At 41.4% G+C, this 13955-nt stretch overlaps 1 protein-coding gene across 1 annotated transcript in view; it reads right to left on the reverse strand.

Annotated features, from left to right (window-relative positions):
• Positions 1-13955, reverse strand: part of MYO10 (myosin X) — a 171984-nt gene that overhangs the window by 85437 nt on the left and 72592 nt on the right. Inside the window, exon 3 of the mRNA XM_074146918.1 lies at positions 12130-12288. Coding sequence (XP_074003019.1) covers positions 12130-12288 — 159 coding nt within the window. The remainder of the gene's footprint in view (positions 1-12129; positions 12289-13955) is intronic.

Here is a 13955-nt window from a genome sequence, read left to right on the forward strand (position 1 = left end):
AAGGTTCAAGAGCTCACAAAGATTTCTGGCACCCACAGAAATACTCTAGAAAAAAACTTGCAATGGTCAGAGTAGTCCTGTCTAACACAAGAGGGTTTATTTTGTTGGGTTTTTTAAGGAAGATACAATCAGTTTACTTTAGTTTGATGCCAAACAAATGTCCATGATGTAAAAAGCTCTATTGGTTAAAATACGCTTTTTCAAGCTAGCTTAAGATTACAAAAAGCAAAATTGCAATAGATGAACTAAATACAGTTTGAAATGTCTTTCCCACAGAAGGAGGCTTTCGGACTAAAAGAGAAAAAAGTAGAGTAAGAAATTTCCCCTTCAAAAGCAACAAAAAAAGGGAACTGCCCTAATGCAAGATCACTTCATTAATCCTATAAACCAAACATACTAAATACATCAGGACCACCTTGCTCCCCATCTTTTCCCCTACACAGAAGCTTTTTGGGGTATATCCTTTCAGGTTTGCTTCATATCCAGCAACCATCCACCTTCCACTTCTTCCCTTTTATATCAAGACTTCTGCATCTCCACAATAACTTTTCTACTTCTGAAGATCCTTTATGATTTCTGTGTTTTACCCAAGCTTGCTCTTCCCATGTAAGGTCATCAGTTTTTCCCCACACTGTTCTTCTCATGACTTCCTTTCACTCTCTACATCAAGGTACCTCTCTGTACTTGCCAAACTTCTAGCATCTGAGACATCCCATTCCTCCTTCTTTCTTAAATCAATCAATAAATAGAGGACAAAAAAGGGAAGGGAAAAAAGGACTTCTTTCAGGCTTTGCGTACCTCATGCTACAGGGAGAGTGGGAGAGAAGGCGGGAGCAGGCCGGAGGACTCTGTTAAAGGGCTTTATGCACTGCTCCTGTGCTAAGTCTTTGATCAACAATCACAACAGAAACTAAAACTGCTTGCACTATTAAAACAGGCACAAGGAGACTGCATTCCTCAATTTCTATCAGTGTTTCTCCAATGACACCAAAAATCAGTATATGCTTGTAATTAAGATGTTTTGTTACAGATATATACGTTAACATTGAGAGATAGCACTTTGTCCCACTCTCTTAAGAGCACTTTCAAGACTTTCTGCCTTGGGACAAGAAAAATCTCATTACAGAAACAAAAGCATGCCTACAGATGCCTCAAAATTTACATTTCTGAGTTGTTCTTTGAGCAACCCCTGACTTTCCTGTAGTCACTTAAGAAACTGATCTTAAGAAACTGATTCTGTGTCTGAACAGAAAGGGCTGCTTTTTTTTTTTTAAAGGGGTATTAGCAACAACCATCAACCTGACAATTTATTCAACAAGTATTATTTTCTGGGTTTACCCTTAATATATGGGAAACGTCAAATAAAATTGCAGTGCAACTGTCTGACTAAAAAGCTACTTATACGTCACTTTTAGACAACGTATGAGAAAAGATTTTTATCACTGTTCCATACAACTTGCACATCTCTTATACCTTTAAATCATCATGGTTACCATGATGGCATTACCAAATTACAATGCCGGTGCTTTCACAGAACATGCAGAGGCAGACAACATTTGAAAGACCAGAAAATAGCCGTCAAACTTTATGTTTTCAATGCCAAATTTCAAGGTGTCAGGATGCAAAATCTGGGAACAGAAGAGTTTCCCCCACGCTGCAGATACAGCCTCCGTTGTTCCCAGTTCTCTCGGGTAAACGGATTGACAGTACCCATGACTGAGTTTATTCTGAGGCACAGATAACTGGGTCAACCACCACATACACATCAGCATAAAAAGGAAAAAGATGGCTGGCCCAGATTTTGGCATGCTTTTTAGGGGAGGCAACAGAAGGGGCAAGGGTATGCCATAAACAGGATGATAATTAATACCCTTGTTCTTGGTAGGACCCTGATTTATCCTCTCTGCGGTAAGTATACACCATCTTTCAGCTAGTCCCATGCTAATTTCTGTGGGACAGAATCCAGTTGTCTCTCTAAATTATAAACTAAAATGTCTGAAGCCAAGCTCCTTTCTTAAAGACCATAATCAAAGTGAAGTAGTAAACTATAAGTTTAGATGTTTTCAACCAATCAAGCCATTTCTGAGATAGAAATGTCATACTCTATAATCATCCTTACATGCTAGGGCTTCTGCAGCCCTCACCACGTATGGTGACTCATGGTGGGTTTCCAACTGCCCAAATTTACATCAGCTTTTCTTTTCCTTATCTGTGTGTTCCTTGTCAATGTGGACAACATTATGACCCCTAAATTGTCCTTTTTTCTTCTGAAGGTCAGTTGCAGAACTGATTGCAAAATGAGCTGTTTGTAAGCACGCAGGCCACACTACAAGTGCAACAGTCAGCATCCATAGGAGAGGACCTTTAGAAGGGAACCAGAAAATGACAGAGAAAGTCACCAAGATCAAGTGCCAACAGACAGCTACTTATATCCAAGACCCACCTGCTAAATGTTCTCCTTGTCATTGTTTTTGAAAAGTGTCTTCTCAGGCACATTCATGCCACTTAGCTGCACTTCCCCATGGTGCCTCAGCCCATGATGAAGGGCTGCAGCAACTTCTACTAACTACCTCCCCAGCGGCCTTTTCCCTTCCTGTGCTGAGCACAGATCAGAACCAAGGCATAACACACCACGGCATTTTTAAAGCCAGGCTTTATCCTTGTTTTCGCTGGCACAGTTCACAAGAAGATTTTGGAATAATTTTGGATTTTTTTTAAAAATATGTGATTTCAGATGATCAGAGGCAACAGCATACCTTATTAGATGTATCCTTGCCTGTTATGTTGACACTTCAACCCAGCTTATGTGCCCTTAAGCTTCCCTTGGTACAAGATTAATGGTTTGACTTGATGATCTTAAAGGCCCCTTCCAACCTAGACGATTCTATGATTCTAAGAGTATTAAGCAACACCATACTATTCCCAAGCCCTTCCAAGGGCAAAGGCTATCCTATCTCTTAATGAAAAAATTGGTACTTTGCAACTCAACTACTTTAACTTCTAAACTAAGGAAATCCTTCCACTCCCTACAGCTTCAACCTTGCACAGTCATAATGTCCTTGTTCTAGGCAGCTAACTGAAGCTGCCTAGATCTGTCTAGTTCTTAAGGGTTAAAAACTGGGTTTTGGTCACCTTATGTGCCAACATAAAACCCCAAAACAGTGCACACAGTCAATGACATCTTTCAGCTTAGCTCCACAGAAGTCTCAGAGATGGTGAAGAACCTGCACAGAACTAAGAGCTCCTCACAGGTTAAGAGATACACTTAATAGCTTAATTTCATCTTATTTTCCCATTCATTTTCTCCTACTGAACAGACTGTTCCATGTGGATGGAGATACTCGTGCAAACTCTACAAGTGTTATCCAGAATCTGCACCAAAAAATCCGGTTGGGAAATATGAAAACAATATAAAGAAAAGCTGACAAAAGAGCGCTGTTACACCCAAAGGTAAAACCCAACACAACAAATGATAATATTGATGTCAGATAGACATCCTTCCTTATTTCAGAACTTCAAAGGTTTCTGGCAGTTTTTCTCCTGTATAAAAAGCACCGAATCTCCTTGTTTTTATTGTCCTTGTCAGCATTTTTTTGTTGACTAATACAATACAATCTCTACCATGTATCAGTCCTCTATAGTAGATGTCAGGATAATGATCTTTTGTGTATAGACTGTTTATATAAAGAGTTATAGAAGAGTATCTGTCTTCACTATTGCCAAGTGGAGAGAGGAGGTGACCTCCTGAAAAAAAAAAAAAACATGATCGATCAGAACGAGACATTGATTTTTGTCATTTTCATGGGCTGCAATACAGCATGTGAATGTGGATTTGCACATCAGACTGTAGCAATCTGTGTGCAAGTGCACAGCTCAACTCTAACCAGGCAATATCTAGCTCAAATCGGAAAAGGCCCCACAATGAGCGGAGACCCCACGGCTCGTCCCTTCATTTCAAATGGCCTGTGGCCACACAGTAGTTCTTCTTCCTGCTTTGTTATTGCACAATGCTCAAATGAGTCTTTCAGAGCTGTCTGAAGGTCTAATTCACCCTCCAGCAAGGAAAAGAAAAAAAAAATGGTCTTCTTCCTTCCTATAGATTCATCTTGGGAAGATGAAGGGGCTTTTCAGAGAAAACACATGGGAAAACACAAATGAAAACAAAAATGCTGGTGTTCTAGAAACACTGGAGAAATCCATATATATAAATATAAATCTTTGGAGATCTGTTCCATTCTGCCTGTATTTTACATACTGATATCCAGATCTTCATAACTTGTATAGTCCTTTAAGACCTCTTCTATAGAAAGAGCTTTTTTCAGGAGGAGAGCAGGAAGAGCTGGAATCATGCTTTAACAGAGTGTGAAAACAGAAATCAAAAGCCAGAATAACTGAAATGTAAGTCTATGCCAGGTAGTTTGTTGGATGGCACCAAACTGCTGCCAAATAGCTGTGGGTCTAGAAATCAGCAGTAAGATGGCAGATAGCATTAGCAGTCAAAAATCTGCTAAATGGAACTTTCGGACTCCATTTGCTTTTAAAAGGAAAAACTGACAGACATCAAAATGAAATAGCTGAAACTGCTTGCAAGAAATGGACTACACATTTTCAAATAAAAGTAACAGTCTGGCTATGAATCAACAGTCTCTTCACGCAGGTAGACAATAGCTATAAAACAATTTAATTCATTCTCAACTTAAATAGGTTGTCTGTGGCCTTTCTAGTATTAAACTGCTGGAATATGTGAATAAGGCATTTGGACAGTGTAGCACAAGCAGTAAATTTTGTGCAGCTCACTTTACAGTCAAAGCCTAACTCGTGTAAAGAAAACGTGCTGGTGACAGACAAGAGGCTTACATTTCGGAGTCCAAATTCCTGCCCTCCTTTCAATGCCTTGGTGGGACTGGGAGCAACAGACCTTAGAGAAAGGAGCCAAAGCTTACCTGCAAGCCAGGCAGAGGTGCATGCAGCATTCAGCACCGTTTGCAAAAGCTCTGACTGAACAGTACTAAGCTGCTGTTGGCACTTATGCAAACAACTGAAAAATTTTCCTTTTGATTCTGCCTGTTGGTCTGTTTTCTGCTCTTAGCTTATGGAGTTAGCAGTGACATTCAATAAAGGTGTGGAGAAAAAAACACCAAAACAAGCCTTCAAATCTGAGAAGGGATTAGCAATATATACCGTCACCAATGACAAAACCTGGACAAGATGATAGATTCCTACTTTGCAGTTTTCAATATGAAGGTATCATTAAGTAGGGCTTAAGTATCATTTAAAACTCATGGAAGTCAACAGGAACTGACCCTGCATGTATTATTTATTGTCCTATCAACCAACCAAATAAGAAGAAAAATACTGGTACAGAACAGGCAGAAAGAGCAAGTTTTTTGATGTTTTACTAAAACTTTGACCTCCTCTGCCTCCCCAACTGTTTCCCTGAAATATCCCACTGATGATAAAGGGTAAGATTCCTACGGCAGCATATACACACAGCAGGTTACCAACAAGTACCTATTGTGCTGCAAATGCAACATAAATTTATGTGTTTGTGTAGCCGTTGCATAGTGTTTGTGTTGCAATCGCATACATGACAGTGTACTCAATTACATAGACCTTTCTGGGCAGCTCCCTTTTTAATGGTATCATGTTGATCACACCCCCTCAGGCCGAAATACTTGCTAAGATCTGAAAGCATGCACCTTTAAAATCCCCAATATTTTCAGTTGCGAGGACAAAGTTCAGGCAAACGTTCTTTACTGTTGTTACTATTATCAGCAGTCCCACAAGTTCTGCAGTATGGAGGAATTCAGAGGCAAAGCTGGTTAACCAACCGATGACATTTGTTTACTTCTTCATTACAGCTCTGTTCTTCCTCTAATGTGTATTAAAAAAAGAAAAACAAACAAAAAACAATGATAATTGGCCTTTGGGAGACAATTTTTGATCTATGTAACTGACCATCCTCTAGAAACGGCAATCACCAGAAATAAATTCCACTAGATTTCCAATTAAGAGCCTGCTGTGTTTATATAGATCTTTGTCTGCTGCTCTCTAGTAACAGATGTGAAATGGAAGCTGTAATTAATGCTTGGAGACAGGAACTCGCTTTGAACTACATTTTGAAAACATTATCTGATGTGTGTAAGCATAACATGCTAATTATGGAGGTAAGTAGCTATCTATAGACACTTGTCATGCATTCTTAGCAACGACATTCTCTGGTCTCTGCACCTCCACTGAAGGAGCTGGCGGAGAGAATTTTCCCCATTTCCCCAGTAGCACAGGAAGGCATGAAAAACACTGTGATTCATCAGCACATTTTTAAAATTTCTTTACTGTAAAAGCAGAGCAATTAAATAAACAGCAGTTTCCTCACTGACCATGGAGCAGATCCTACAAACCAGTTACTTGGGACTGCTCTAGAGCATTGGATGCTTGTGGAGAGGAACTGTGCAACCACAGCTGGGTTGCAGACAAGACCAGGATAAATGTAGTTCTAGGAGGCAGTGTATTAAACTAAGGACTTGGTCTAAATGTACATGTACAATATTTATATATATTTTACAGTACTAATTAACGACAGAATTTATGTGTACCATTGTTTGCTTTTTTTGAAGTCCATGGCCAACACCTATTTATACCACGGAGAATGACAAGCCAAAGACCAAGCTTGTTGAGCTGTCCAAGGATGGTGCATGGGTCCTTGGTACACCTTCCTTTTAGGTTCAGTTTCCGCAGGGAGTGCATCCAAGTTTTTTCCTCTTAAGAAAACAGTCATGACAGTTTTTGTCTTTGTAAGTAAACACTTTGGGACTATTGTGTTCTACTAATTCTACTAATCCTTTGTCTCTCTGCCTCCACCTACAACTTGTGTCCGTGCTAGAGGACATCTGACCAGGAATGCTTTCCAAGTGTATGAATTATGTCTGTCTGTGTGTATTAGTTAACCATGAGTTTAGTGTGCCCTGCTATTTTCTCACTATAATATGCAGCAACATCCACTTCCTGCTGACCTTCGTAACATGCCACAGAGCAACTGCACCAGATCTGAAATGAGTTTTACTACTCATAAAAAAAACCCAAAATGCAAAAACCTAGACAAACAAGTCATGGGGAGCAACTGACCTAGATACTAAAGTGTCTGTGTCTGCAATCAGAATTTGAAAAATCCCCGACAGTGATTATCGATTAATATTGCACAAACATCAACTAGTTGCCTCAGGGAACCCTCATGACTTCGAGGGAGATAATTGATCTAATTACTGCAAGTTTAACAAACTACAACTGAACGTGCTGCTAAAGTAAACAAATAGATTTAAAAATTGATGCATAAATAACTGAATATACCTTTTAAGAACAGATAACTGAGCACTCAGTGTAATGAAGTGTCTAAGAGCTCTGCAAGCAACACTGTCAGGGAAGGCACAACTTTTCCAGTTAAACACCTTTTTCAAAAATTGGAGAAACATTGCTTTCTCATCCAAGTTATTCCATGCTTGTTGCTTCAGCTGAAGGCAGAAAGGAAGCCAGCCATGAAAACTGAGCACCTAATTGCCATCATCCTCCCTCTGATGTGGATGTGGCTGGTACAGCACTACATGTCTACGTGGCTGGTACAGAAGTTTTTATACATATGCACACAAACCTAACATATGGTTATAATTATCGGCGGGCAAGCTGCAGCCTTAATTTGAAAGTGAGCAAAAATAGGTTATGTTCTGTCTCACCCTTCCTGGCCACCACACCCAACTGCTGGACAACCTGGTGGCCACTCTCCCCGTCAGGGAAGGGTGGCTGAGGCTGAGGGACCGCCGCACCCCACCCCACGCAGCACGCCTCTCTGGGCATGGGTGCATGTTCTCCACCTAAACAAGACGGGCACGCGTCAAATCATCACCACTTCAAAGGGGAACGTGCCTGCCTGGCACTTCAGAGCTTCATTCAAAAGGAAAAAACTAATCAGATGTGCTTTGAAACTTGCTTATTGCTTGAACTCAGGCAAACAAGGGTGGATCTGACGCTGAAAACCTCCGTACTGACCTGCGCAATGTATACTGAAGTTATTTCCAGCCCGCCTCTCACCTCAGCAAAAGCTGCTCTGTAATTCTCCGGTCTGCTCTTCTGAATGTCGCTCGCCTGCCTCAGTAACTAACCACGGGCCACAGAGACAAGACAACCGCAGCTCATCCCAGCGCCAGCCCAAACATTGTGCTGCCTCTTGCAGCACAATCCACGCGGTGCGGTTTACTGCGTCCTCTCCAAGGCTAAGCCTGTCTACCCTGCATGTGTACTTAACTAAAAGTAAACCAGAATCAACAGCTTCGGGAACAAACTGGCCTTTGAACAGCAACAAGAACGGCCGCCGCAGCGCTTCCCCTCCCCACATCGCGTGCCCCGTGCCGGCCTTGCTTCGGAGGCGACGAAATCCCTCATTCGCCTTCACAAAAGGCTCCACTTTCAAACGTGGCCACTTTCTGCTTTTAACACTAGTGTTTATCTTTTCATATTTTGCCACATACCAGCCTAGCACTCAAGCTAATCTGAGCATTCAAAGACGGGCCTTAAACCTCGTATGCCCATGTCCAGAAGCTGGACCTCCCGTATCAAGCTGTTGCTGATGGAGTAAGACGGGGGAGGGAGGCAGCAATGAAAATCCCTGCACCATATGATCCCTGCCATCCTAACACTGCTCCTTTCCTGGACAACAGAAGCGGTAATAGCCCAGAATCAAACTTTTAGCTAAAAGCCACATTGATCAAGAGACCTGAAAAATGCCAGGCAGGTGCCTGCTTTAAGTAATCAAGAAAGGGCTTATACATCCCATGCTTCTCGCAGGCCAAAAAGGGAAAGCATGCACTCTTTTATTTTACGGCAATTCAGACAAATGTATCGCAAGCAGACATCAACAGACTTGACACTGATACAAAAAAGAAGGTTGCACATCCACATGAACAAGTTTTGTCATTCACCTTCTCGCTAACAGCACAGATTCAGCTTAGAGCCTCAACTCATTAAGTAGAGAGCCAAGCATCATTCATGCAACAAACACAGTCTGTATGCTAAATCAATATTCCTCCCTCCTCAAGAAACAGCAAGAAATGTAGAAAATCCTCTGCTGACCCTTCAGAGCTGCAGTTGCTGGCAGCAGCAAAGAAAGTCACTGACATGTTTGACAAAACTTGGCATCCATAGCAAATATCTTTATAGTATTAATCAGGAAGTAGTGAAGAGTTTAGGAACACGGGTATGATTATGTGAGACAAAGATGTTATTAAGTAAAGGAAGATTAAACCGAACTCAAACATCTGAAGATATTTACTTAAATGCTCATTGCTGGAGAAACAGCTCCTCAAATACAAACAAACATGCAAGTTAACCATGGAAGATTTGCATAAATAATTGTCTTCCTGAGAAAGCAACTGTTTAATTTTCCTTTTAATTGTTTCTTCTGTATTTTTGAAATTATATATACTTTACACTACAATTTAGTGTATTGCACTTCATATAATTTTTTTGTGTGTTTGAAGAAGCAAGCCTCAAAACTTACAACCTAATTAAGCACATTCTTCATTAAGGGTACAAAGGTGCTTCCAGGTCTCACTGCCACTGAGAAGACTAACAAAAAGCTGCCAGACTCAAGAACCATAATAATATGCTCGTAATACTACAAGCATGTAACTCAAAAAATGCCAGCATAAACCTTTGCCTATCTTTTCCCTCGCTCAGGATGTGGACAAGGAAATGCAGAGCTGAAGTGAACTGTAAGCTAAAAGCCAGGACATGGCAACTATATGGTGGTTTATATTTGAGGATGGCAAGAAGTCTTTCAATGGGATGATCAGCTCCTCAGGCTCAGAGTGGAAAGGGGCACATGCCTTCCCGACTTATCCCTAACACACATGGGACAGATCCAGCCAAGGTGCCGAGGTGGATACAAAAGACAGTATGTCCACCACACTAACGAAACAATTCCTGGCCAACAGAGAGGAGTTTTTGGAGGGAAGGGAGAAGGCACATGTACAATCTGGAAAGTTTTGATTGCCCCTGGTACGAACTCCAATGATTTCTACTGTCCTGTACAAGAACTAGTCTGGTCCCAAAGTAGAATGACCAGGAATCTAATTTTTTCAGCTACAAGCCTGCCTTCAACAAAGCTAAACTTAATGCAGCTTTCAGTCCATTATTTTTAACATCAAACATTAAAATATCATTGAACTGTTCAACACAGTTAAGAGATTTTGTCTCTTAGACAAAGACACGGTTCATTTGCAGTGACAATATCTCCTCCTACAACACACACTCATCTCTCTATCAAGTTTTCATAAAATTACTCAAGCTATTTAATCAGCTTTTCTTGGAGTGTCTATTCCTGGAGTCCTATCCTGTTAAAACACTACCTGGCACAACAGCAGTGGGGTACCAATGAGGAAGGACAAAAGAAGACGCTTTTTACACCAGGTCCTGGTTACATATAATAGGACAACAGAGAGGCTTTCACCTGCATTTCAAAATGCACCTTTTTTCCAATCACCTTTTCCACTCATTTTTTGGGTGAGCTGGACCCAAAAAGAGTAAGCAGTAAAATTAGCAAAACTGAAGGGATGATGAGTATTCAAGCAACACCCGAAGATCTGTCATTATTAACAGCACACAAACCTGTTTGTCTAGAAATGTACACCGCACCAAGCACCAAGTAGCAGAATACCCTAAACTTGCCTTGACAAGCTAAGAAATAAGCTAGGACACGTCTTTTCAGAACAAGGCTATTCGTTGCCTCTTCAAAAAAAAAATCACTACCTTTTACACACGTGCTTTTTAAAAAGCAGAAAGGCTGACATCCAAGGACACGGAATTGCTCAGAAAACAAAGGTGTTTTTTTTTTATTTTGACTCACATTCAGTATTGTGTTCTAAGCTAGTAACACTGGTGGAAAACTCAACTCTTACCAAGTAGGCTTTTGCCCCCTGCATATGCAAAATTGTTCTATATGCCATTCATTTTTTGTTTACTGATTTTTCTGAAAGGCAAAATGGTTCATTCGAGAAAAAACATACATTTTGTATGAGAGTAAAGAGAAGTAAAGAGAACGACCTCAACATTTAGGATTCTCCATACTAGCCCCTTTAAAGGTAATGTACAAAGGCACATAATTTCCCTGTGTCCTTTTTCGCTTTTTATCATAAAGAAATTTCTAAATACAGGGAAAGTTTATTTTTATGTTAAGATATGGTCATGTTTTAAAATAAAGAAGCCAAACCTAATAGACAATGTTTAGAATAAAGCATGTATGTGGCCAAATCAAGGTTCTAGATAGGAGTTATAAACAAAAATTATTTATGTTCTGTAATTATTAATATTTTAAAAACCACCAACTGAACCACTGAAAAGTATGATTTCATAATCTGCAACAGCCACCAACACTCCAAACATCTTCCTCACGTTTAGTGTAGTTCCAGATTTAGCAAAGATTAATATCTATTCAGTTCAAGATTAATGAAAGTATTTAAAAAGCAGGTAAATCTAATCACAAAAACCTTCATTACAGAGCTGAGAAAAAGAATTCTGTGTAAAATAATTCATAGCTTTTAAAACTGCTAAGCAGCTGCTTGTTTTCATACACCTAAACCCCAACTATCTGTATTTAAAGGCACAGGTCCTCAGCTTGACGATTGTAATACCATCCCTCTTTCTACTACAATAGGAAAGGGGATGCAGATCAGAATTGGATCTCGGCCTGATGAGATCTCAGATGACAGCCACAGATTAAATCCCACCACATCCTCTCTGGTGACACACAGAGCCCATATTGTTGGGGCAGAGTCTAAAGGAGAAGAGAAAAACAAGAGCCCTTTACACAACCCTGCCACTGGAAGTGTAAAAGCATATGGAGGCATGCCAGTTTTTCAAGGTTTCCAAGGGACTGCCTGGCCAGTCCTGAGCTACCTTCTCCTTCCATCATTGTTGGTGAGAAGTCACTAGACAAGGCATATGCTTCAGCTCTATGTGGATACACAAAGAACTGGAGAACGTTAGGAAGGGAGATACCACAGAACAGCAAAACACACACAGCACTTACGCATTCAAAAACATTCCCTCTGGATATTTTTTTTAATTTTAGAAGAAACTTACATAGATTTTATCTTGCTGATAGCGCTGGAATAAGTTGTGCATAATGGAGCCTTCATGGAGATCTATGAGTGCTGCCATGTCTTCCACGCTCTCTGTGCTTGTTTGATGCATAGGTGTTACTTTTTGGTGCGTGATCGTGCTCTGTTTATAAGTGAATACCTGGAAGAGGGGAAACAAAGAAAATGTAACCATCAGAGCACACATTCAAAAACTCCTATCTGAGAAAGGAGCTTTCATACCCAGTCATATTCCCTATCCAGTTTATCAGTGTGCAGACTTGTAAAATACAATAGTCTGCCAGCCATATCTTCTTCTGAAGCTTCTCTGACAATAACTGAAGCCCCAAATGCATACACGGGGGTCATATGAAACTAGAACATACTGACAGTGCACTGAGGACTAGGAGGTCCTTTCTTTTTTAAGGGCAAATGTAAACTCATTTCACACTGGACTATTGTTAGACTTTATCAGGAGAAAAGTAAACGAAGCAATAATAGTTACCAAAAAATCCAAAACCAACCAAACAAAACCCCACCCCTTACAGTAAACCCCACTTATGCTCAAATTACTCTGGGAGGAAATGTTTTACAGTGCAAAACAGCAAATGAAAATTACTGCTCTAACAGGCTCAAAGTGTTTATACGTTTGATCTGAAATCCACTTAAATGTTTCAATTCTATTCTCTGGTCGAGATCACTGTCAGGTTATGTCACCCAAGGGTACTCAGGGAGCTGGCGGGAGAGCTCACCAAGCCTCTCTCCGTGATCTATCAACAATCCTGGTCAACAGGAGAGGTACCAGATGACTGGAGGGTGGCCAATGTGACGCCCATCTACAAGAAGGGCCGGAAGGATGATCCGGGAAACTATAGGCCTATCAGCCTGACCTTGGTACCGGGAAAGATCATGGAGAGGATCATCTTGAGTGAGCTCTCGCGGCAAGCGCAGGGCAGCCGAGGGATCAGGGCCAGCCAGCATGGGTTTATGAAAGGGAGGTCCTGCTTAACCAACTTGATCTCTTTCTATGACCATGTGACCAGCCTTCTCGATGCGGGGAAGGCTGTAGATATTGTCTACCTGGACTTTGGTAAGGCCTTTGACACCGTCCCCCACAGCGTTCTCCTGGAGAAGCTGGCGAATCATGGCATAGACAAGTGTACTCTTCACTGGGTAAAAAACTGGCTGGATGGACATGCCCAGGGAGTTGTAATTAATGGGCTGAAATCCAGTTGGTGCCTGGTCACCAGTGGTGTCCCTCAGGGCTCAGTTTTGGGGCCAGTCTTGTTTAATATCTTTATTGATGATCTGGATAAGGGGATTGAGTGCACCCTCAGTAAGTTTGCAGATGACACCAACCTAGGTGGGAATGTTGATCTGCTTGAGGGTCGGCAGGCTCTACAGAGGGACCTGGACAGGTTGGATCAATGGGCCAAGGCCAATGAAATGACGTTTAATAAGGCCAAGTGCCGGGTCCTACATTTCGGTCACAACAACCCCATGTAACGCTACAGGCTTGGGGAAGAGTGGCTGGAAAGCTGCCCAGCAGAAAAGGACCTGGGGGTGTTGGTGGACAGCTGACTTAACATCAGCCAGCAGTGTGCCCAGGTGGCCAAGAAGGCCAACGGCATCCTGGCCTGTATCAGGAATAGCATGGCCAGCAGGAGTAGGGAAGTGATGGTGTCTCTGTACTCGGCACTGGTGAGGCCTCACCTCGAGTACTGTGTTCAGTTCTGGGCCTCTCACTACAGGAAGGACATTGAGGTGCTCGAGCATGTCCAGAGGAGAGCCACCAAGCTGGTGAGGGGTCTAGAGAACAAGTCATATGAG

This window comes from Numenius arquata, chromosome 4 (assembly GCF_964106895.1).
Source record: "Numenius arquata chromosome 4, bNumArq3.hap1.1, whole genome shotgun sequence".
In the NCBI taxonomy this organism is placed as follows: Eukaryota; Metazoa; Chordata; class Aves; order Charadriiformes; family Scolopacidae; genus Numenius; species Numenius arquata.